The sequence below is a fragment of the Danio aesculapii genome, chromosome 24, assembly GCF_903798145.1.
Source record: "Danio aesculapii chromosome 24, fDanAes4.1, whole genome shotgun sequence".
Classification (NCBI taxonomy): Eukaryota; Metazoa; Chordata; class Actinopteri; order Cypriniformes; family Danionidae; genus Danio; species Danio aesculapii.
This window is the reverse complement of record NC_079458.1, coordinates 11,368,194-11,394,186: the sequence shown is the minus strand read 5'-3', so window position 1 is coordinate 11,394,186 and position 25,993 is coordinate 11,368,194. Positions and strand designations below refer to the sequence as shown.

General features: G+C 32.8%; 1 protein-coding gene across 1 annotated transcript in view; it reads left to right on the top strand.

Annotated features, from left to right (window-relative positions):
• dpyda.1 (dihydropyrimidine dehydrogenase a, tandem duplicate 1) overlaps positions 1-25,993 on the top strand; it is a 394,532-nt gene that overhangs the window by 88,781 nt on the left and 279,758 nt on the right. Inside the window, exons 4-5 of the mRNA XM_056450967.1 lie at positions 5,051-5,138; positions 15,103-15,264. Coding sequence (XP_056306942.1) covers positions 5,051-5,138; positions 15,103-15,264 — 250 coding nt within the window. The remainder of the gene's footprint in view (positions 1-5,050; positions 5,139-15,102; positions 15,265-25,993) is intronic.

Below are 25,993 nucleotides of genomic sequence, written 5' to 3'. Positions count from 1 at the left end.
CTTCACATTACTGGGGTGTTAGGAATCAAACAGGCTGCAGGTTATGCGACCCCTGCTGGCCTCACTAACACCACTTCCAACAGCAACCTGGTTTTCCCATGTGGTCTCCCATTCAGCCCTGCTTAGCTTCAGTGAGTAACTGAAGGGCTGCAGAGTGATATGGCTGTGGCTATAGTGATTGTATCTGACCCAGCCTGATGTCATGATAATATGTAACTATTTGAATTTTTTTTTGGCTGAAAGGTGGCAAATTCAGGTGATTTAATGATGAAAATGTAGCGTTTTTAAAAGGAGGTGTACCCCCAAACCCCAGATCTAAATCCAACTACCACTGGGGGATGAGCAAATCATACTGAAATATACAAACAAGATAGTACAGATTCATACAAATTAGCCACTAAATCAAAAAAGGTCCAAATTGGCGTATTGACTACATTGTTAGGTTTGTCACTATACAGGAATTCGGTACTAATCGATACGGAAGTTTTGAAAACGTCCATTTCCCGCTAACATTTGAGCATTATTGAGCACATTCTTAATAACAGAAATTACTGTGATTGACTGAGTGACCAAACTCACTGTTGTTTACTGAGTGTAACCACAGATAAAGGGACATTGGAGCATTTTAAAGTCAAAATTCATGAGTGGATCATACATTTGTCAGCTTATAGACAAACCAGCTGATTGATGTGACTTTGAAATGTCCCAGTGTCCCTGTATCTGTGGTTACACTCAATAAACAGTGGTAAGTTCGGTGAACTGATGACCTTCATGGCCAATCACAGTTATTTCTGTTGAGCATGTGAACACAATGGTAAATCAGCGGTGTTTAAGAATGTGCTCAACAGCGCTCAAATGTAAGCAGAAAAAGGACGTATTTAAAATTTCAGTATCGATTGGTACCGAATTCCAGTATTGTGACAACCCTGTTAACAATTTTTCTGTAGAACATACAGTAACTTACTGTAAATCAATTACAGCAAATGTGCTGTATTTACAGACACAGAGTGCCACAAAGACGAAGACAGACATTAGCTACGTGTCCATATATTTTTGAATATGCACATAAAAAAAGGTTGATGGAAACGCCAATATGCGCATAGATTTTGAAAATGCGCATAAAATACATACATAACTGAGTAGGATAATTTTTTTATTTTTTATTCGGTAAGAAAAGATGGCCATCAACTACGATAGAAACACTTTTACTGAACAAATTCCATTATGCGCATTAAAAAATTTACACGAGAAGTTCAAAAAAGAGATTATGTGATGATAAAAATGTGTGTGACTGGACAAACCAGCAGGCTGAGCACACTGTAAAACATCTGAAATGTTGTTTTGGTCATTCTAAAACGACTTAACCATTTCAGTATTAGTGTTATTATATAATCAATTACCTCCAGAATCAATAGCGTCTGTGCTCCACGTCTGACACCTTCAAACGACACCACACGTTCATTGCGTTTCAGGATTGCCTTCTGAGGTGCAAGACATTTATTAAATGAAGAAAAGATTCACGCAGCTTCTTCTACCACAGCAAGTTCCGTTTTTTTACTGTTGATATTTGGCGGCAGTTATTCAGGAAGTCACGATTTTGTTCACTTTCAATCGTTGAATGGAAACACAGCTTTATTCGCACATTTTTTATGTGATTATCCAGTTTTGCGCATAAAGTTAATTCGCATTTTTGGATGGAAACATAGCTAATGACAGAAAATGAGTTCTCGACGTGAAAAAACTTGAGCTAATCACAGCATACAAGACAGGACTAGTGTCTAGACTCTAAAACAAGAATTAACAAGACCAAAGTGGCAGAATTCTGACAGTTAACCTATTTAGGTCTTTAAATTCCACTTGCCTTTAAATTTGCCTCCGGCACTTGGACTGCAGCTCTGCACAAAAACGTTTGGCCAGTGGAGAAATGGTCGTGCTCATCTGAGCATGGTTCTCTTGAGGTTTTTTTTCTTCACCTTCGCCAATTGGTGAAGTTTTTTCCTCACCGCTGTCGCCAGGTTGTATGGTTCGGGATCTGTGAAGCTGCGCATCAATGGATTGCTCTTCAGTGTTTGAACTCTCAGTAGTGATTACTAAACCACACTGAACTGAGCTAAACTGAAATGAACTTAAACTTTGAAAAATGAACTACACTGTTTCAATTTACTATGATCTTTTATGTTAAGCTGCTTTGACACAATCTACATTGTAAAAGCGCTTTACAAATAAAGGTGAATTGAACTGAAAAAAATTAGCTGAATACTAGCATCTTTCAAAATAACTAGTAAAATATTATGTAATATCATGATAAAAACAAAATAAATTAGTTATTAGAAATTAGTTAATAAAACTATTATGTTTAAAAATTTTCTCACAGCTCTTGGACAATATATACAGTTGAAGTCAGAATTATTAGCCCCCCTTTGATTTTTTTTTTTCCTTTTTTAAATATTTTCCAAATTATGTTTAACAGAGCAAGGAAATTTTCACAGTATGTCTGATAATATTTTTTCTTCTGGAGAAAGTATTTTTTTATTATTATTTCAGCTAGAATAAAAGCAGTTTTTAATTTTTTATGAACCATTTTAAGGTCACAATTATTAGCCCCTTTAAGCTATATATTTTTTCTATAGTCTACAAAACAAACCATCGTTATACAATAACTTGCCTAATTGCCCTAACCTGCCTAGTTTACCTAATTAACCTAGTTAAGCCCTTAAATGTCACTTTAAGCTGTATAGAAGTGTCTAGAAAAATATCTAGTCAAATATTATTTACAGTCATCATAGCAAAGATAAAATAAATCAGTTATTAGAAATGAGTTATTAAAACTATCATGTTTAGAAATGTGTTGAAGAAATCTGCTCTCTGGTAAACAGAAATTGGGAAAAAAATAAACAAGGGGGCTAATAATTCAGGGGGGCTAATAATTCTGACTTTAACTGTATATAAAAAGAATTTCACAGCATGGCTAATAATTCTGACCATATACATTGTATACTATAAACCTCTGTCCATATCTGACACATCTATATAACAATTTTATTTTCAAAGACCAAGAAAAAAAAAATCATGATGCATGCTCTTTATACCCATGCACTAATGTATTCAGAATATGAACCACCACACCGTTTCATGTTCTACATGCATATTTTGAAAGCTACACACTGCGATGATCATAACAGATGATATATCGCTGATTTGGAAGAGTGCGTTTTCCTTCACAATAAGCTCCAGAGAGATATTTATGCGAGTATGGCTTTATGTCTTCCCGCAGCTGCTCGGCGTCCCCTCTCTGTATTAATCATCTCTGCACAGATCACAAGTGCGATAGGCCCGGCATCCTACGAGATTAGCCTTCATCTCACCGTCAAAGCCCACTCCAGACCCTCTCCCGGACCGAGACTCCTGCAATATCCCTAATCCTTTAGGCTAAGGATAATTTATGATCAAATAAACGAAAGCAGGTCAAAACTAATGTCACATTATGATCAGCCAGCCTGGTTTATAGAAGCTCCGCGTGGTCCTCTGTGGCGACGCTACCTGGCTGTGGCACTACAGTAATTACCCCACTGTCACCCCGGTAAGTGGTATTAATGGCAGCCTTGTGCACTCTAGTCCTCGCCGAGCTCGGAGAATTGTGAGACGGGATTATTATGGGCATCCAGCTGCGTGTGGCTCTAAATGTGCAGGTGTTTGCTCCACTTTTGTACCTTTTTGCGTCTGGTGCAAGTTACGTCGAACAGTCTTTTTTCTTCTATGTGTATCCTCAACTCTTTTTGTTTTAAATTTGTTTATTAAACTTTTATAGATATAACAAAGTAATTTTAAAGAGAAATTTAAACAAGTATTATTCCCACACCTACCCTCTAAAAAAGTTGAAATTACATTTATCTAACAGAGAAAAGAAGAAAAAAATTAAAATAAAAGAATAATAAAAAATAAATAAATAAAAACAAATAAGTAAATAAATAAAAACAAATAAGTAAATAAATAAATTACAAAATAAAAATAAATTTATTAAAAATAAAACATCTGTACAGAATACACATATACTTTGATAACCCAATATTTAATAAACTGAATCCTCTGATATTTATACAAAGTACCTAATTATGTTTGCATTGCAAATGAAAGGCCCTAAGAATTAGATCTTCAGTACCTGTATCTGTATCCACCAATGCTCATTTTTAGGATCGATTGGATCAGTTCTGTAAAATGGTATCATTGCATCCATAGTCTCTGGACCAGAGCAGATTAAACAGTATACTGTATGTTTGCAGATTGTGTTACATTAACGTAAAATCTGGACTTCATTGACCCCACCAGAAGTATATTTTCACCATCTGAAATATCTATCTCCTATATAGTGCACTGTGTGCCATTAACCAATGTCCTAGTTTACTATATGTTTAAATGTGTTTGTGTGTGTGTAATTTAAGTATTTAGTAGTATGAATGCTTGGTTACATGTGAGGAATTTGTCATTCTGCCATTTGATTGGTCACAAGATCTAACGAGAAGCTGAAGCACATGACCATTTTATTAGAACGCATTGATTATAACTGGCAGAAGTGAAGTGAGAAATTACAAGTTTACAATGCAAATATCTTCTGAATTTGAGTTTTGCCTTTTGCTTTGGAGCACACAACCTTATTCTATATATATATATATATTTCAAATGTGAAATAATGTGAGATTTTGTGCCTTACTGTAGCTATTTTTCCCCAGTCACACACCATTCACATCCAGGGACCAAACACACCACATCCCATCTGATTTGGCATGAATATTTAATTGGGCGGCTCCAAATTATACTATTTGTCATTCAAAACTGTGTGTCATCAATATGGTGTCTTTGAGATGCAGTTGCTGGGAAAGAAAAAGTCCTGCGGCACAAAAGCTTGCGATTGATTTCCTCTGGGTGCCGTGGTGTGTTTGTAATTGGCTGAAATGTGCCATTCCAGTGAGATGACAACACAAACTTCTTGTTTGTACTGTAAATAACTTTGCATGTGAGGTAATTCAAGGACTGTCTTTGTTTTTTCTTACAGGTGTTTAAAGTGTGCGGATGCACCGTGTCAGAAAAGCTGCCCAACCAATCTGAACATTAAGGCCTTCATTACTAGTATAGCAAACAAGGTATGCCGCATTATTTACTTAATTTAATCTACGGCAATCACTTGAGAGAAAATAAAGAGTGCTTTTGGGAAGATTTATCAAAATGTGAGAATTATTGAGTTTATTTTTTTTATTATAATTATTATTTTTTTATGTTTGTTTAGTAGTCAGTAGTCTGTTCATACATTTGTTCAAATGTTCATTTGTTCTTGCATTTGTTTGTACGTTCATACATACATTTGTTCGTACATTCGTTCATACATTCATTCGTACGTTCATTCATATATTCGTTCATACATTCGATCATATGTTCGTTCATACGTTCATTTGTACCTTCGTTCTTAAGTTCATTTGTATGTTCTTTTGTAAGTTCGTTGGTACATTTGTCCATACATTTGTTTGTGCATTCATTTATACATTTATTTGTTTGTTTTTTTTACTAATTATATATTCAATATTTTCTTGCTGTACATGTGTACATATGTACGTTCATGCGTACGTACGTTCATTTATACGTTAATTTATACATACATTCTTTCGTACATTCGTCTGTACATTTGTCCATATGTTCGTTCATACGTTCATTCTTACCTTCATTCAAACGTTCATTCGTATGTTGTTTTGTACATTTGTTTGTACGCTCTTTCAAACGTTCATCTGTACCTCCATCTGTACATCCGTCCGTTCCTCTGTCTGTACGTTCGTCTGTCTGTATGTTCGTCTGTCCATATGTTTATTCGTTCATTCGTTTATTCGTTTATCAAGTTGTCAGACTTTGATATGCTTCCTGAAACAACTTTCATAAAAATATTTCATAAAAATGTATTTAGTTTTGTAGTTTATTTTTGTTATTGATATAATTTTTTTTGTTTCATATTTGTTTAGCAGCCAGTAGCCTGTTCAATTGTTTATTCTTCATTCATTCATTCGTTTATTCAGTTTATTTATTTAAATTTGCATAATGTATTTAAAATAATCAAAAGCATACATAACGTACAGTATGCACGTATCTATGTATTTATTTATTATTAAATATGTTTTTGTTTATAATTATTTATCATTTATTTCTCTATAATTTTTTTACAGTAGCCTTTGAAATTTTTTAATGAATTTCTATAAATATTTTATAAGATTACAGAAAACAAAAATAACCTTTTTTTTTTTTTTTCTTCAGCATTTTTTAATTAATATAGTCAGTTACCTTTAATGCCATACAGTCCCATCAAACATGTTTACCTCACATTGGGAGATTGAAACATTGTCATTTTCAAGAGCATTTATTGGGTATAAAATCTTACCCAGTGCACAGAATGAGTCGTGTATGATTTGGGTCTATTTTCCATGAAGTTAAATAGCCACAATTATTAAAAGACTTTTATAAAAAGCTACAATTCATTGAAAGCCACAATGTTTAGTAGGCTCACATATTATATACATGGCCTGAAAGCTAACAGATGAGGACTAAAAGCCACAAAGTTTTCATTTTTACAGCTTTTTTTAGTATCTAAAAATCATAAATAGGAGGCCTACGAGATCCGGGGCAGATCAGCCCAATAACAAACACAAAACAAACAGAAAGACCTGTTATCTAACTCATCACATTTCATATATTTCCCTTACGTTGTACAACAGGTTCCTAATATAAGACATGTAACTTTGATATCAAATATATTTCCAGAGGAAAAGACATTAGTGTTTATATTTCATACGGTATGAATATGAAATGTCATATTTTTTTCATATAGTTTTTTTCTTCTTTTCATGTCTAGTGTGCTCTTGGGTTGATTAGATTTTATGTTGTTTTTTTTTAAACAGACTCTAAAGATTTCAAATGTAGCTACAGAAGTCATAGATGTATTTATATATATGTGCATCTCTCATTTTATCTCACTCGCTTATCATGTAGTTAATTTGTTAAAGAAACTGACCATTATTTCAATATATCCTTGACGTACATGTATGTATTTTTATACTGTAAAGAGCAGGTTTTTATAGCTTATTGGTATAGCTTATTGGCTTCAGGATGCAGATTTAATTTCTGAACACATTCTTTATTTATAACTCAGTTGTGGACTAAAGTTCTTAAAAAGTTTGCAATAAATGTACAGTACATCTTAAGAAGGACGTTTTTACATTTGGGTTGTGCGATATCATCTACGATAATACTGTAAATGTTGTTTTAAGGTTGTGGAAGCTGAGATTATTGAGTATGTCTCTCATTTTGAAAAACAAAAACATGTCTTGCTTATTAGAGTGCATTTAGAACAACTCGTCACCTTAGAATTATAAGGTATACATTTTTGTCAAAATTGAGTTATTGATATATTCTTATTAATTGACAACTTATTTACATTATGGGAGTTTTTTTTATAAGTTGTTTACATTTTAAGACTTTTTATTTAAAAAACAAATGTTACACACATAGTGTCTGCAATGGAATGCTAAAACTTTGAAGCTCAATATCTCTAAATCATTCAGAACGCAGATGGAACCTTATAATTACAAGTTGACGAACTCTATAAAGAAGAAGAAGAAAAAAGAAGATATTTTGAAAATGCTAGAAACCTGTAACCATTGACTTCTATAGTAAAAACAAATAATATGGAAGCCAATGTTTACTGGTTTCCAGTATTCTTCAGTATATCTTCTTTTGTGTTCAACAGAACAAATAACAACACAGGCTCATTGAGAATATTGCCCAGGGCTACATTTTTTTGTGAACCACGAAATATATGCGCGGTGGTACATAATGGCTGCATTTTGTCTGTAAAACTAACGTTACGTGGTGGTACCACTGACCACTTACCTCCGTATGGACAGCTTTTTCTGGTGTGACTAGTTTGCTTGGTAACTCACTAGGTACAGTGTTGGACCCGGGTTCAAGTCCAGCAAAGGACAGTTCCAGAAACCAAAACCAAAAAGGGCAGTGTGAAATCATGGTAAAAGCATGCAGCTGTGAAGGCTTTTCACTTAGTTTGCTTTTGAAAACACTATTGGTTGGGTTTATGAAAGGGAATGGGTTGATCAGTCAATAACAAACTGATTTATACACACAAAAAGCCGATCTGCTTTTCTCATATGAACATGAAAAGCATGTTGAGATTAGCAGGAATATACACAGTGGCATTTGGTGGATTTACCAGAAATGGCACTTATGAGAAAACATGCGTCAGTAATGTATTTGAGAATTGTGGATTTGTGAAAACAAAAAGTGCAAGCCCACGTAGCCCTGGGGTACATATTTCTCTGTTCTCAAAAAATGTATCCTTGGGCACATATCTTCAATGAGTCTGGGTTGATAAATTAACTCAAGCAAGTTTGGAACAAGTAAAGTGTGAGTAAATTATGACACTTTCTATTTTGTGTGAACTGTCCCTTGCATCTTCTACAATCAAACATTGCAAAGTAAACACATCTGATCAGTTTCCAAAAGGCTTTACATGTCTATTTACAGAAGTAAAATATATTCTTTCATGTTGACTCAGCCTAAGAAACAAACAAACAACAACAAAAAATGTTAAAAATGAAAGCCAACACCATACAAGATGGCAGACCTTCATTATTTAAAAGGGGCAGTTCGGCCAAAAAGGAAAACTTACTGTTAATTCTCTCACCTTTACAGTGTAAGTGATGTTTTTCATCATTAGAACATTAAAGAAGAGTTATTTTTTTTTAAGAAACTGTGGTCCTTGGGGATTCATATACTACATACACTGCACTGTAAAGAAATGTTAATTAAAAGTTTCTCATAGGTTTCAGTTCATGGGGGATTTCTGTTTATTTATGCTTTTGAATTGCATAGTTTGACCTTGATCTGGTTGATTTAATTATTTTATGGATAATTATGGAGGCATCAGTGCTGTATTGCATTTATATTTTATTGCATATATTATATTTCATATATAATATACATTTCTTATACAATATATCGTTTCAGGCTTAAAAAATAGCATTACATTTCCGACAACAAAAAATTTGGAAAATGTAAATAAACAGAAAATACCAGTGAAATGACATGTATGAGAAAACATGCCCTTGTAACGTTTTTGAGATTGTCAAAAAAATATACACAGCAGCCTCTAATGAAGTTGTGAATACAAAAAGTGCAAGCACACGTAGCCCAGGGATACATATTTCTCAGTTCTCAAAAATGTAGCCCTGGGCACATATCCCCAATGTGTTGACAAATAAACTCAAAAATGTTTGGAACAAGTAAAGGATAAGTAAATTATGACAGAACTTCTATAAGCAAAAATTCTTATATAAAACTTCTGATAAGCTTTTAAATGTCCATTTACAGAAGTAAAATATCTTTCTTTTCATGTTGACACAAAGAAAAAAAAATTAGCATTGGCTGCTGCAGGTTGGTTTCCATTTACTAAAAATGAAAGCCAACACCATACAAAATGCCAGAACTTTATTATTTAAAAGGGGTATTTTGGCCAAAAATGAAAATGTAATGTTAATTTCCTCACCTCTACAGTATAGGCTATGTTTGTCATCTTTAGAACATCCACAAAGATTTTTTTACAAGAAAATGTGGCCCTTGGGGATTCATATACTACACACACTGCACTGTAAAGAAATGTTAATTAAAAGTTTCTCTTAGGTTGCAGTTCATGGGTTTATTTATGGTTATGAAATTGCATAGTTTGACCTTGATCTCTGCTGTAAATACTTCTCAAGTTGAAAACTTTAACAAAGTGACATTTATTGACATCTTTAGTTTGAAATGTAGGGCTGTGATGAGATGCTTACTCCACGAGATGAGACATGAGAATGAGTTCACGAGTACGAGATGACACGAGATTTTACACTTTTTTTTTTTAATCCTCAATGATGAAATATATGAATGGAAAACAGTCTTTTATTCTACTCAACTCGGCTTTTTTAAAATCACCTCGTAATGAATGTTATTTTACTTCTTTTTAAATACATTTTTATGCTGTAAAGGACATGCAAACACTGCAAAATATTTTGCTATAAACTCTACAGACTAGACAAACTGTGACCTACTGGATGTTTTATTAGATATGTTTTTTTCTGGATAGCATTAATGATGACAAAATGCAGCTAAAAGTCCTACAGCACTTCAGTAATGCGAGTAAAATAGGAATATTTCACGTCTTAATTCGACTTGTGTTTACAATGATTATGACTTTAAGCATGTCTAAAGTACTATTCCATCACATGGTTTATTTGTTTGGCTGCAGTAGTAGCAGCCTTTGCTTTTGGACACGGCAACTTTTAAACTCTGGTGAAAAAAGTGGTTACTTCACACCCGCCCAAACAGTGCCGCGCAACACCGAGGCAGCCCGGGTTGCCAGGTGTGTGCAAAGCACATGATTTGCGGTTCAAATCTAATCCTCCCTCCAATCTTTAGTGCTACATTCACCCTCACACTCCATCATAACATCACAACTTACGAGACAACGTTTCACATCGACAAGATATCTCTGCGATTTAGTCTCGCAAGATCTCGTAGCCTGAGATCTCGTCACATCCCTGTGGAAATGATATTGTCATGGTTGTTTAATTAATTTATGGATAATTATAGAGCAGCTATTTTGCAAATATTTTGGATAAATTATACATTACTTATACAATATATTATTTTAGGCATAATAAAATAAAATTACTTTTTCAATTAAAAAAATCTAAATGAACTGAAAATACCAGTGAAATGTAACATATTTGAAATTGTCAAAAAAAACATACACTGCAACCTCTAATAGACTTGTAAAAACAAACTACAATCACACGTAGCCCTGGAATAAATATTTCTCTGTTCTCAAAAACATAGCCCTGGGCTCATATCCCCATTGAGTTGACAAATAAACTCAAACAGGTTTGGAACATGTAAAGGAGGATTAAATTATGACAGAACTTATAATTCTGGGTGAACTATCCTATTAAAGTACATCTACAAGCAAAATAATCCCTTTAAAAACCTTCTACTAGCAAACGTTCTAATGTAAAGTGCTATTCCATCGCATGGTTTATTTGTGTGACTGCAGTTGTAGCAGCTTTTGCCTTTGGACACGGCAACCTTTAAACTCTTAAAACACTTAAAAATGGTTACTTCACATCTGCCCAAGCAGTGACATGCAACACAGAGGCAGCACAGGTTGCCAGGTGTGTGCAAAGCACTTGATTTGCGGTTCAAATCCAATCCTCCCTCCAATCTTCAGTGCTACATTCACCCTCACACTCCATCATAACATCGCAACTTACGAGACAACTTTTCACATCGAAAAGATATCTCTTCACGATTTATTCTCGCAAGATCTCATAGCCTGAGATCTCGTCACATCCCTGTTGAAATGATATTGTCATGGTTGTTTAATTAATTTATGGATAATTATAGAGGTACCAGTGATGGTATTTTATTTATAATATATTGCAAATATTTTGGATAAATTATACATTTCTTATACAATATATTGTTTCAGGCTTAATGAAATAAAATTACATTTTCAACAACAAAAATTTCGAAAAATCTAAATGAACTGAAAATACCAGTGAAATGTAACATACTTGAGATTGTCAAAAAACATACACGGCAGCCTCTTATAGACTTGTGAAAACAAAGTGCAAACACACGTAGCCCTGGAATAAATATTTCTCCGTTCTCAAAAATGTAACCCTGGGCACATATCCCCATTGAGTTGACAAATAAACTCAAACAGGTTTGGAACAAGTAAAGGATGATTAAATTATGACAGAACTTGGGTGAACTATCCCTTTAAAGTTTATCTACAAGCAAAATAATCTCTTTAAAAACCTTCTACATGCAAACATTCTAATATAAACTGCTATTCCATCGCATGGTTTATTAGTGTGACTGCAGTTGTAGCAGCTTTTGCCTTTGGACACAGCAGGGTTAGGGTTTAGGGTTAGGGTTAAGGTTTGTGAAAACAAAGTGTAATCGCACATGTCGTCCTGAGGTAAATATTTCTCAGTTCTCAAAAACGTAGCCCTGAGCACATATCCCTAATGAGTTGACAAATAAACTCAAACAAGTTTGGAACAAGTAAATTATGACAGAACTTTCAATTTTGGGTGAACTATCACTTTAAAAATCTATCAACAAGAAAAAATCCCTTTAAACTCTTCTACAAGCAAACATTCTGGTATAAAACCATCTGATCAGTTCCAAAAGGTGTTACATGTCCATTTACAGAAGTAAAATATCTTTCTTTACATGTTGACTAAGCTTGAGAAACAAACAAAAAAAAAATGGTAGCATTGGCAGCCGTGGGTTGGTTTCCATTTACTAAAAACCAAAGCCAACACCATACAAGATGCCAGACCTGAGCTCTACATCAGGATGACTGACTTTGCCATTGTAATAGACGTAATTGTGACATTCATCGAAGGCAAAGAACGCGGCTGAACCACAGCACTGAGCTTTGAGTTATGCTTTTAATAAGAGATCTGCTGTTGGATGCTGTGAATTATTCGTGGGGAATAATGAGTTTTTTGTGCTCATTTGTTTGACTTTTTGAGGGAGCGTTTTAAAGCTGCACTACAGCAGCTCTTACGGATGCATTGCAACTGTGTATTTGAAAATCAGTCATTCATTCCAAGCAGGAAAACTGACTTGCACAATCAGCTTTTGAATAAAGCCATTGCAAGATGTCTTTAATGCGTGTTGTCGGGAACACTGCATTTCTGTGCCGTGCCGTTGTTCTGTCAAGGTTTCCATCATACCGTGCATTCTGCAAATTTAGCGTGCCATTGAGGCTTCTGGCCTTAATTCAAGGCTGTCTGGAGAAGAGAGATGTTGTCTGCTTTTTTTTTTTTTTCAGAGCGAGACACGTGTCAGTCAGGGGGTGATTACTGTCAGAATGGGCTTGTTAGATGAGAGAATGGAGGAAGAGAATAAAAAAATGAGTCTATCACAAAGTTTTCCTTCAATGTAGTGTTTGAATAGAAGTATTGAAGTTTTTATTTATCATTTATAGTTTTAGGGGTAGTTTAGCCAAAAATGGAAATGTCATTTTCTCACCCTTAGAGAATAGGTGATGTTTTTCATCATAGAACATAATGAAGACTTTATTTTATTTGTTAAAGAAACTGTGGTCCTTAAGGATTCATATACCACATACACTGCACTGTAAGAAATGTTAATTACGAGTGTCTCTTAGGTTGCAGTTCATGAGTGATTTCTGTTTATTTATGCTTTTGAATTGCAGAATTTGACCTTGATCTCTGCTGTAAATACTTCTCAAGTTGTACTCAAATACTTCAAAACTTTAACAAAGTGACTTTTATTGATATTTTTAGTAGTTTTAAATCATATTGTCATGGTTGAATAATTCATTTATGGATAATTATGGAGGTACCCATGCTGGTATACATTGCATATATTATGTTTTGTATATATGATGTATTTTTTTATACAATTCACAGTTTTAGGCTTAAAAAATACCATTACATTTTTTACAATCAGAAAATGCAAATGACATGAAATTACCAGTGAATCACAAAAGTTTTTAAAATGGTTAATTAACGTAATAATTAATAGTCAAAAAATGCATGTCAGAGAATATGGACAGGGATGAGCCTTATAAAGCTTTGGAAAAACAGGAAAAAAATTAATTTTAAAAAATTTTAATATCATAAAATATATTACAACAGAAACAAAAAAAATTATTCTAAAATTCCTATTATCATATTTCATTAAACAAATTCCACATTGGAGAGCATAAGAGACAAAAAATATGGATGGATGTTCTTCCAGTCACTATATATATATATATATATATATATATATATATACAGACATATACATTATTATTTATTTAGTTTAATCCTTTGTTCATTTGTTTGTTTGTTCGGTCAATCATTCATTCATTCATTCGTTCATTCATTTATTCATGTATTTATTTATTCGTTCATTCATTCGTTCATGTATTTATTTATTTCTTTATTTATTTATTAAGTAATTTATTTATTTATTCTGTTCGTCCGTCCATTCTTTCATTCATTCGTTCCTTTGTTCATTTATTAGTTTCTTTGTTCATTCATTCATTCCTTTGTTCGTTCATTCATTCATTCATTCATTTATTCCTATATTTATCGTTCGTTCATTCAATAAATCAATAAACTATTAATGAATAAATAAATATTGTGCAAACGAACAAACAAACGATGAATATATATACACACATATACATACTTATTCAGTTATTTAGTCTTTTATTTATTTACTTATTTATTTAATCATTTATTCATTTATTTTCGGTGTAGTCTCTTTATTAATCAGGGGTCGCCACAGTGGAATCAACCACCAACTTATCCAGCATATGTTTTGCGCAGCGGATGCCCTTCCAGCCGCAACCCAACACTGGGAAACACCCATACGCTCTTGCATTCACACACATACACTGCGGCCAATTTAATTTATTCAATTCACCTATACCACATGTCTTTGGACTGTGGGGGAAGCCGGAGCACCCAGAGGAAACCAATGCCAACACTGCGAGAACATGCAAACTCCACACAGAATTGTCAACTGACCCAGCCGGGACCAGCAACCTTCTTGCAGTGAGGCGATCGTGCTACCCACTGCGCCACCGTGCTGCCCTTATTTATTTATTTATTTATTTATTTATTTATTTATTTATTTATTTATTTATTTATTTATTTATTTATTTATTTATTTATTTATATTGCTGGATTTTTTTTCTTGTACTTTACCATATCGCTTAGCTAACAAAACACTTTCCGAATAAGCACAGAAAATGACATGGCATGCACAAACTTGCACTATGGTGTAGTGCATAGACATTTATAATATTATTTTGCATGCATAAATATGTATGTAAAAACACATGTCTGAATCTTTGTAATGATTGTCCTGTGTATTTGTTGTAATTGCATTTTATCTGTGTGCTCTAAGCTCTTTATAGCTCTATTAATGCTATAGATGTGCACCTGACTAGGTTTTCATACACATATTTTGTGTTAATGTTGACAGAATTATTATGGAGCAGCACGAGCCATTTTGTCCGACAATCCGCTGGGTTTGACGTGCGGGATGGTGTGTCCCACTTCAGACCTGTGTGTCGGAGGATGTAACCTGTATGCATCTGAGGAAGGACCCATCAACATTGGAGGGCTGCAGCAGTTTGCTACTGATGTAAGACTTTTTTTATTTGTAACTTTTTTGCTTCATTGGAAAATGGAGGGTAAAGAAAGGTCTGTTCACACATACAGCAGTATTTATGATAATAGAACACAATTAAATCATTGTAAATGTAAAAGCATTAATCTAAAATATAATAGCAGAGTTCACACCTCAGCTGTAAAGATAATGTTGCAGATGAACAATATCATTGGGATTGTTTTCAAAAAACCTTTTTTTTTCCCAGCTGCTTTATAATTTTTTTTAACAGCCAATCAAAATCCATCCTAATAGAAGGATTGTTTAGCTCTCATTATGCAGTTGGTTCTATTTTAACCTGGATAAAATAAAATAAAATAAAATAAAATAAAATAAAATAAAATTAAATTAAATTAAATTAAATTAAATTAAATTAAATTAAATTAAATTAAATTAAATTAAATTAAATTAAATTAAATTAAATTAAATTAAATTAAATTAAAATGAATAAATAAAATTTAATAAAATTAAATTAAAATGAATAAATAAAATTAAATATAAGTTAAATTAAAAATAAATAAAATTAAAAATAAATAAAACAAAAATGTAATTAAACAAAAAATATAAAATTAAAGAAAAATGTGATGAAATGAAATAAAATGAATTAAATAAAAATAAATGAAAAAATTAAATAAAATAGTTTATAATTTAAATTAAACAAAAACACTCAAAAAATATTAAATTATATTAAACATAGGAAAAATTAAATGTTAATTTTTTTTTAAATTAAATAGTTTTAGTCAGAGCTTGTTACTGTTATTTTGGTTTAAATAAAATGAAAAAAAATAAATTTAATTAAAGTTTTAGTCAGAGCTTGATATTGTTATTTTGGTTCCATTTATGACCTAGAAAAAAAAATAAAATAAAAAATTATAAAATAAAATAGTTTTAGTCAGGGCTTACTGTTATTTTTGTTCCAGTTTCACCTGAAAAAAAAAAGTAAATAAATAAAAAATAAAAAATAAAATAAATATTTTAACCTGGAAAAATAAAACTTAATTTAATTATAAATAAAAATATAAAATAAAATAATGTTACTGTTATTTTAAAGATATTTAAATAATCTTTTTATATTAATTTTTTCACTTAATATGTTCAACTCATGTTGCACCCTAGTCCATAAGTAAGAAATACTAAAGTAAAAATACTTTTAGTAAAATTGTCAGTGAATTATTAGTGACCACTAAGATTGCAGGAAGACAAAAAATTATTTTTCATTCTCTCATTTCCATTTAGTCAAACTGAATTTCTTTAATCATTTTTAGCAGCACACCTGAGTGAAATCCATGTATGCCAATGAGCTGATGGATTATTTGAACAGAAAAATGAGCAACTCAGGGGTTTGTATCTCATAAAAAGTACTCCCTAATGTTTTAGTGCCATGTTAGTTAGCCTGTAAGTAAAGCATTTTTTTGTTTCGTTGGATCTCTGAACACTGTCATGAAGATCTCGTGTGGTGTGCCAGTGTTAATGACGTTTCTGTTCGGCAGCAGTACGAACTCCTGATGTGTGACACTCTCTGTGACACTACTGCTGAGATTGTGCTGGGAAAAGACAAATTATATTGCTTCAAGTCAATCAAGAATGATGTTCAGTTTGTTCGGAGGATGTGACTAAGGGCCTGTTTATACCTGCTATTAAAGCAACCACTCTGCTTGGCTCATTTCACAAGTCATCTGTACTTTCTGTGTATTTTTAGGTCATTTAAGTATTTTTAAGAAATGGCTTCTTAATAATCAACATTGTGAACACTAGGCTTTGTGATATTGTTATTGTTGTGGTTGTTTTTGTCATTCATTTGAGTATTGAATTTGTATTTTTATTGGTATGGTCTTTAGCATCCGGCCACGGGACCACCAGTGTCTTTGGGTTCATTTGGGTACGTTTATGTTCTTGGGGAACAGTGATTAATGTATACTGTATAAATAAACTGAATCTAAAGTTAAACGGTTGAGTTTTACCAATTTTGAATCCATTCAGATGATCTCTGTATCTGGCGGGACAATTTTAGCTTAGCTTAGCATAGATCATTAAATCGGATTAGACCATTAGCATCTCACTCAAAAAAATATATATATTAATAATAATTTTGATAATTTTCTTATTTAAAAGTGTGGCTCTTCTGTAGGTTCATTGTGCACGAAGACCTACGGAAAATGAAAAGTTGCTATTTTCTTGGCTTATATAGTTAATATACTCTCATTATGGTGTAATGATAATGCTGCATAATATTATTGTGCCTGCTGCAGCCATGGTTCATTCCAAATTTCCTTGATTATTGATTATCACTGCTTTCAGAAATCAGAAATAAAGGAAAGGCTAAATTATATATTTGGCGTCGCTCAATTCATATATTTAGTGAATCTAACTCCCTTAAAAGAGCACTTATCATGCAAAATCAAATTTTTTGAGCTGTTTGGACAGAAATGTGTGTAAGTATGGTGTGCACTAAGTCATATTGGAGTGATATAAACACTTTTTTTATTATTTCCTCATGTTAAATTATAGGATCAGCCAGCTAAACTAAGGGCCCACTTATTTACATTTAAAGGCACAGGCGCAAAACAGCTACAATTCCCTCTGATCGCAAAGTTTAGATTTTTAACAGGGTATAATAACTAATCTGATGGGTGTTTGAAGCTGAAACAAACACACTGTGAATACACAAAAGCCTTATTTTACATCTTGTAATAAGGGCTCTTTTATATATACTCAGTATTTTTGGCTGTAAAAAAATGCTCACTGAAACGCCTGGGTTACAATATTTATAGGAGTGTACACTAACAAAATATCCACTAATCAACCGTTTCTGTATTTCCCAATTGTTTTATGGTTTATTTACGGTTGTGAATTTCATTATGGGACCTTGATCTCTGCTCTGTCGACTTTTGATGTTGAAAATTCAAGTTTAACAAAGTGGCTTTTATTGATAATTCAGTAGTTTAAAACAATACAATGTAAAGGAAATAATATATAAAGAAATTCGTCTGTAAAATAACAGAAAATGTACTGGCAGTTTATTACAAGGTTTTTGTAGTGTAATATACAACACCAACCCAGACAATATATCAGTTTAAACATTAAAAATGTTATGTTTTTTTTTACCTTTTCAAGGTTAAAAGTTGTTGGAAAAATATAAGATCAAGGTCCCACAATGAAATTTAAATGCGTAAATAAACTAAATAAAATTTTAATAAAAACATGATTCACAAAATACAGAAAAAATGCAAATTTACGGATATTTGAACAGTGTACATCATGTACAATGCATCACCAATCAAAAAATGTCTGAAAATGGAAAAAAGAGACTGATGTAAATGCCGGGTTTGAACAGTAATACGTCTGCCTTATCTTCTTGCGATGAAATAGTGTTTATCACACCTATCTAAGCAAATTTTCAATTTGTTTCAATCATTTGTTTCAATCATAACCTATTGACAAAAGATCACCCAGGCGTTAACAAAGTCAAGTAAATAAAGCCTAAAAGAATTGACTTATACTGGTTTACAGTAAACATATGCATAGGAACATATATCAAAGGTCAAGGTTTACGTAAGGACTGTTATTGCCAACTATAATGTACAGTTGAATTCAGAATTATTAACCCTCCTGTAATATTTTTTTCCAAGTTTTCCTAAATGATGTTTAACAGAGCAAGACATTTTTCACAGTATTTCCTATAATATTTGTTCTTTTGGAGAAAGCCTTATTTGTTTTATTTCAGCTAGAATAGTAAAAAAAAACATTTTAAGATCAATATTATTAGCTATTATTATTATTTTTATTATTATTATTATTATTATTATTATTTAAGCTATTATTTTTTCAGTTGTCTACAGAATAAACCATCGTTATACAATGATTTGCCTAATTAGTCAAGTCAAACTTTATTTATAGAGCACTTTACAAACACAGAAGTGAACCAAAGTGTTGTACAGAAAATATAGAACACATTAAGCATAAAAGGCTAAAAAATAAACTCCCTAAAACGCAAATAAATTAAAATAACCAGGTATTAAGATCAGGTCGTTAAGATGATCCAACGAAAACAAATGAGTTTTAAGAGCTGATTTAAATGAAAAGCTGATCAGCTGACCTGAGAGAACGAGTGGGCTTATAAGGGTGTATCAGGTCAGAGATATAAGTAATTTAATAAGTAAGTTATGTGTATTTATATAGCGCATTTATCGTGTATGGCCATACATCCAAAGCGCTTCACAATCATGAGGGGGGTCTCTCCACACTACCACCAGTGTGCAGCATCCTCTTGGATGATGCCACAGGACAGCCTATAGCAGCCACAGGACAACGGCGCCAGTGCGCCCACCACACACCAGCTATAGGGGGAGTGGAGAGATTGTGAGAGAGCCAATTCAGTGGATGGGGGTGATTAGAAGGCCAGTAAGAGAAGTGCCATGGGATTTTAAATAACCACAGAGAGTCAGGACCTCGGTTTAACGTCTTATCCGAAAGACGGTGCCTCTGACAGTATAGCGTCCCCTTCACTTTACTAGGGCATTAGGACTCACACAGATCGCAGGTTGGATGCCCCATGCTGGCCTCACCAACTCCACTTCCAACGGCAACCTAGTTTTCCCATGTGGTTTCCCATCAAGATACTGACCAGGCTCAGCCCTGCTTGGCTTCCTTGAGTAACCAGTTTTGGGCTGCAGGGTGATATGGCTGTGGCGATAAGGTGGGGCAAGGCCATTTAGAGATTTTTAAAACAAATAAAAGAATCTTAAACTGTATTCTAAAATTAACCGGCAACCAATGAAGTGAAGGAACAGGGGAAATGTGCTCAGATTTGTGAGTACCAGTTAACAGGCGTGCTGCAGTATTTTGCACCATTTACAAACGTGCAATAGCTGCTATTCCCCACATACAATGCATTACAGTAATCTAACTGAGTGGTCACAAAGGCATGGATTACTGTCTCAAACTGTTGTTTCGGTATATATTGCTTTATTTTTGCTAGTTGTCTAATTAACTTATTAATTAAGGCTAACTTGCCTAATTAACCTAATTATCCTAGTTAAGCCTTTAAATGTCACTTTAAGCTGAATACTAGTATCTTGAAAAATATCTAGTCAAATATTATTTACTGTCATCATGGCAAAGATAAAATAAATCAGTTATTAGAAATGAATTAATAAAACTATTATGTTTCGAAATGTGTTTAATAAATGTTCTTTCCAAGTAGAAATTGGGGGAAAAATATACAGGGGGGGCTAATAATTCAGAAGGGCTAATATTTCTGACTACAACTGTATCGAGTTTGTTTGGTCACATGTTATTTTATTTTTTCAAGATGGAAACTTGAGCCTTGTTATTCATTATTTGATTTCTGTATTTATGTTTTGCTTTGCAGGCGGTATGCAGCTCTGCGGTAACCGCTAATTAAAAAGAAATGAAAGTGTGTGGGTTTGATGTGCTCGGCTTGACCCTCAATTGTGTGCAGATAAGTGGGAGTTTCCTGTACGTGGCAAGGGCTGACGGTCAATATAACGTTTCAGCATTTTCAGAAATACACTATAAAGCATCAGAAAGGACAGCAAACACCTGTTGACATATGTAAATCACTGCACTTCCAACACAGCTTTTGTTCCAATGGATTTATGATGCAGAATGTTTTGATTAAAAAACCACTGTATATCAGAGATGCTTTCACACGAGTCAGTTTGAATGTTTATGTATAATGTTTATAAAATATACAGTAAGCCATTTTGCACTTTAACATTGAGATTAAATTTCCTATAGTCTGCCACTTATTTTAAGTGTATGAAAACATCAGTCTAATAATTTTATGATGCTGTTCTATAGCATATTATTATTATTATTATTATTATTATTTTAATTATTATTATTATAAGTAGTAGTAGTAGTAGTAGTAGTAGTAGTAGGAGGAGGAGTAGTAGTAGGAGTAGTAGTTGTATAGTAATAATAACAACACTACTGCGACTACTACTACTACTACTACTACTACTACTACTAATAAAAAGGATAATAATTTCTTGTTTAGGATTTGAAATAATTATTTATATCAAATTATTATTATTGTTATTATTATTATTGTTATCATCATCATCATCATTATTATTATTATTACATATACAATTATTATTATTATTATTATTATTATTATTATTATTATTATTATTATTATTATTATTATTATTATTATTATTATTATTATTATATTGTACATTATAAAGGGGCTGTGCGTATTTCTTGTTTAGGATTTGAATTATTTTATTTATTTATTTTTTTGTAAATATTTCATTTTAATATAACCCATTATATGATAATAAAGAATTGAAAATGTGTAAATATTTCCCAAACCTGTCTACATTTGATTTGACAGAACATCTAAAAAAACTATAAATTCATACAGTATCTGCTAAAGTCTATTGTTCTTTTCGTTTGTGAGTCAGTTTGGATGAAAGCATCTAAATAAATAAATAAATAAATAAATAAATAAATAAATAAATAAATAAATAACTGTAAATGTAATAATTAGCATTCATTTTAATATACAGAACACTGTTTGCCATTAGGTTTGATTAAAAGGATTTATGGTTAAAATTTTTAAAAGTCACACATTATATGAGATCAAATATGAACAAAATACAAACAAATTTTGAATTGTCGATCATAATGTTGAGATTGCCTAAATTATTATTATTATTATTTTTATTATTATTATTATTATTATTATTATTATTATTATTATTATTATTAAATAATAATAATTTCAATTTTGGTAACAAATTAGTTTGTGACCATATAATAATAACAATAATAATAATAGTAATAATATTAATAATAATGATAATAATACATATAATAACATTAAAAAAATTATAATAATCAAATTATTATTATTATTATTATTATTATTATTATTATTATTATTATTATTATTATTATTATTTGAATATAGACACTTTATTACCCCCCCCCCCCATAACTGTAATGATGTAAAATACAATTCTTAAATGTATAGATATCACTTATTATTTCAATATAGAGACTTGAATAATAGCCTTTTCCCCCCATTGGCAGTTCAGGTTATTCTTCAGTACAGGCTATTCCAAAACTATATATTATAAATGTGTTCAAAATACACATTAAGTGTGAACAGCAGCTGAAGGTTTGCTTTATCATTACCATACCAAAACATCCCCGCCTTTATATACCCTTTGTGCCTCTTTAAAGCTTCAGGCTTTCCTCTGAATGTATATAAGCACACACTACAAATGCAATTTAAAAACATGCCCGCTGACATGAATAACTCCAGCCGGCTGCATTTCCACCATTGCCTCAGGGTTTGTTTTTTTCCTTTACCTTCAGCTATTTGTTTGCAATTCTAACAGGTTTACAGACGGGCATGTTTTCTTAACCCGATGGGCACAGTTCATTTGCACCCACCTTTGCAGCCCGAACCAACCCGATCAACACAATCACCACAGGCTAAAAAACCCCACACAAATGCTTTGACATGTTAAGTTTCATTACTTCATGAAGGATAAGAAGAGCAATTACAAAAGCGTCCGTCCACCTCCGCTGTGACTTATTAGACATCTCTGTCTCGGTGGCAGATCCTCTCTCCTTAAATGTGAGGGGTCAGTGTGGTTATCGAGCTGATAATTAGATAACCTGAGGAAGAAAAAAAAATGGAGGCCCACAGTCACTCAGTCCTGCAATCACAGATAACTCGGTGTCTCTTTTCAATTACAGGAGAAATGCAGTCGCTGTGTCCAGAGGTGGCGGAGCGCATTAGCATCTTTACTGGAGTTTGACTAACTCCCACTCACATGCCAACTGTGCCCCTTTCAGTATCACTTTATAATATTAGGGTTGGCTATGAACTGATTTATGGGTGATGTCTGCTACAATTATAAGAAGAGTTAATGGTGTAATATTGCAGTCACTTGCATGTGAGATTAATTTGGCTGGATGATTCTAGGGATGTATTAGTCACACTTTACAATAAGGTTTCATTAGTTATTGTATTTACTAACATGAACTAAGTATTAAAAATTCTTATACAGCATTTATTAATCATAGTTCAACGTTTACTGATGCATTAATAACATCCAAATTCATGCTTGTTATAACATTAGTTAACGCACTGTAAATTAACATAAACTAACAATGAACAACTGTATTTTCCTTCACTAAAATTAACTAACATGAACAAATACTGTAATAAATGTATTGTTCATTGTTTGTTCATGTTAGTAAATGCATTAACTAATGTTAACTCATTCAACCTTATTGTAAAGTGTTACAGTATAATTATTATATTATATCAGGCCAGTAGCCAGAGGGGCTTCGGGTTGTTCGGAAGGCCCAACCCTCACTGACAAAGGTCCGGAATTTGTCCAATACATGAGCTCATTTGTCCTATTTTGACTGCTATGCCATCATAAATAGTAACAATAACCCATTGTAAAAGGTTTTAAGGCCAATCGAAATCCTGGTGTGACTTTAGTTAATCCGTATTGGCCAATGCAAACAATTATTTTTCAACATCTAGCTGTGCTAGAAAATATCTGACATAAGCAAAGTCATCGGTCACTACTGTATTGTTTTTAAATAGAGAACAGATTTGACAAGTAACTTTTATTCTAAATCGTGGACCTTATTCTTGATAGAAAACATGACCAATGAAAAAGTGTAAAGCACCAAAAGAGGCCCTTATTAAAATTAAATTTGAATACTATTTTGGCTATTGTTGTTGTCCATTAATTTTTTTTATGTACTTTTTTTTACAAGAGCTAGAAAATATGTATGTGTATATATATTAGTCAGTAATAACATTAACAATAATTATAAAAACATGCAACAAAATTACTACAACCTAAACCAAAATCAAAATGAAGTGAAGTAGAATAAACTATATGACCTAAAGCTACCATCTCTACATATGTTCATTGTGTGAATTTTGCCAATTGAATTATTTTTTCTCTTCGCTCATGTGTTCATTTTCCTTCGGCTTAATTCCTTTATTCATCAAGGGTCACCACAGAGGAATGAACTGCCAACTTATCCATCATTTGTTTTACACAGCGAATGCCCTTTCAGCTGCAACCCAGTACTGGAAAACATCCATACAATCTCAAAACATACACACATACACTCAGACAATTTAATTTATTCAATTCACCCATAGCGTATGTCTTGGGAAATTGGAGCACATGGAGGAAACCCATGCAAACACAGGGAGAACATGCAAACTCCTAATTTTTCTCTTATTTAACAAATATTCTATGGTAATGTTATGATGTTAAGGTTGTTATGAGATGACTTGTTCAGTGGTACTACTGTATCACGCACTTACCTTTTCTGAATCCTGCTTCTTCCACATGACTTGAAGTCTATTATTCAGATGAGTCCATAGTGATCTGTCACGAGGCGCGATTGTGCTTTGAATTGCCACATTGTTTGTTTCACTGAAACCGCAATAATAGAGAAGTCTCTAAACTGCTCTCAGGGATTATTAAAAATGCGTTGTCATGTAGCAATTTGGGCTTCACAGTCCATGAAACTCATGAATAACTATATTAATATCACCTATATCGTTGCCTGTTCAGGCATAATATTGTATTAACAATGCAGGCTTTTACATATGGATCTGGCTAATCTTATTAGCAAGACAAAGCATCAGCCCTCCCATTTTACTACTTGTAATGGATATACCGCCACAGGCTCCTCATTAATGCCTGTTTGGATAACTTGCTGTGCTTTTTATGTATCTGCTAACTATCTTTATGTTGATGTCTTCATCTGCGTTGGGGATGTTGGCAGAATGAATGAGTTTCTGTAATTTCTTTTTCTTTGTCTTCTCATTTGCTTTCTGTTCTGTGGAGCTGAATGGCTTCTTTGTGTTGCTTTTGTCTTAGTGCCTTTGCGTGGGCTTTTTTTAACTCTGGATTTTAATAGTAAAGTGATGAATCAAATTGCTCCATGTTTTATGTATTCATGCGTGGATTTTTTTTCCTGCTCCTTCAATTTAAGAACATGTTGGACTCATGCATTGGTATTTTTGTAAGACCAAATTCTCAGTAATTTTCTACAATGCTTTAAAATCTTAACCCCTAAATTTGTTAATGTTTCATCTCTAATTGTTACATATTCTGTTTTTTAGTGACTCTGACCTATATCACAAAGATAAGCAATAACATTGTAACTTCTCAGGCTCATTTCCCAGTACTTTTACCATCTGTCTTCACAGTCTTAACCATACTCAAACAACTATTGTTTGTTTCTAAGATCATTATTTTGATTGCTGCTTGATCACCAGATAAACTGTCAAGTAACAGTGACAGATGCACTCATCGGCCACTTTATTAGGTACACCTTACTAGTATTGGGTTGGACCCCCTTTTGCCTTCAGAACTGCTTTAATCCTTCATGTTAAAGATTCAACAAGGTACTGAAAATATTCCTCAAAGATTTTGGTCCATATTGACATGATAGCATCACCTAGTTGCTGCAGATTTGTATCCATGCTTTCATGTAGTTGATGCTGATTCTGACCCTAACATCTGAATGTCGCAGCAGAAATTGAGACTCATCAGACCAAGCAAGGTTTTTACAATCTTCTATTGTCCAATTTTGGTGAGCCTGTGTTAATTGTAGCCTCAGTTTCCTGTTCTTAGCTGACAGGAGTGACACCCGGTGTGGTCTTCTGCTGCTG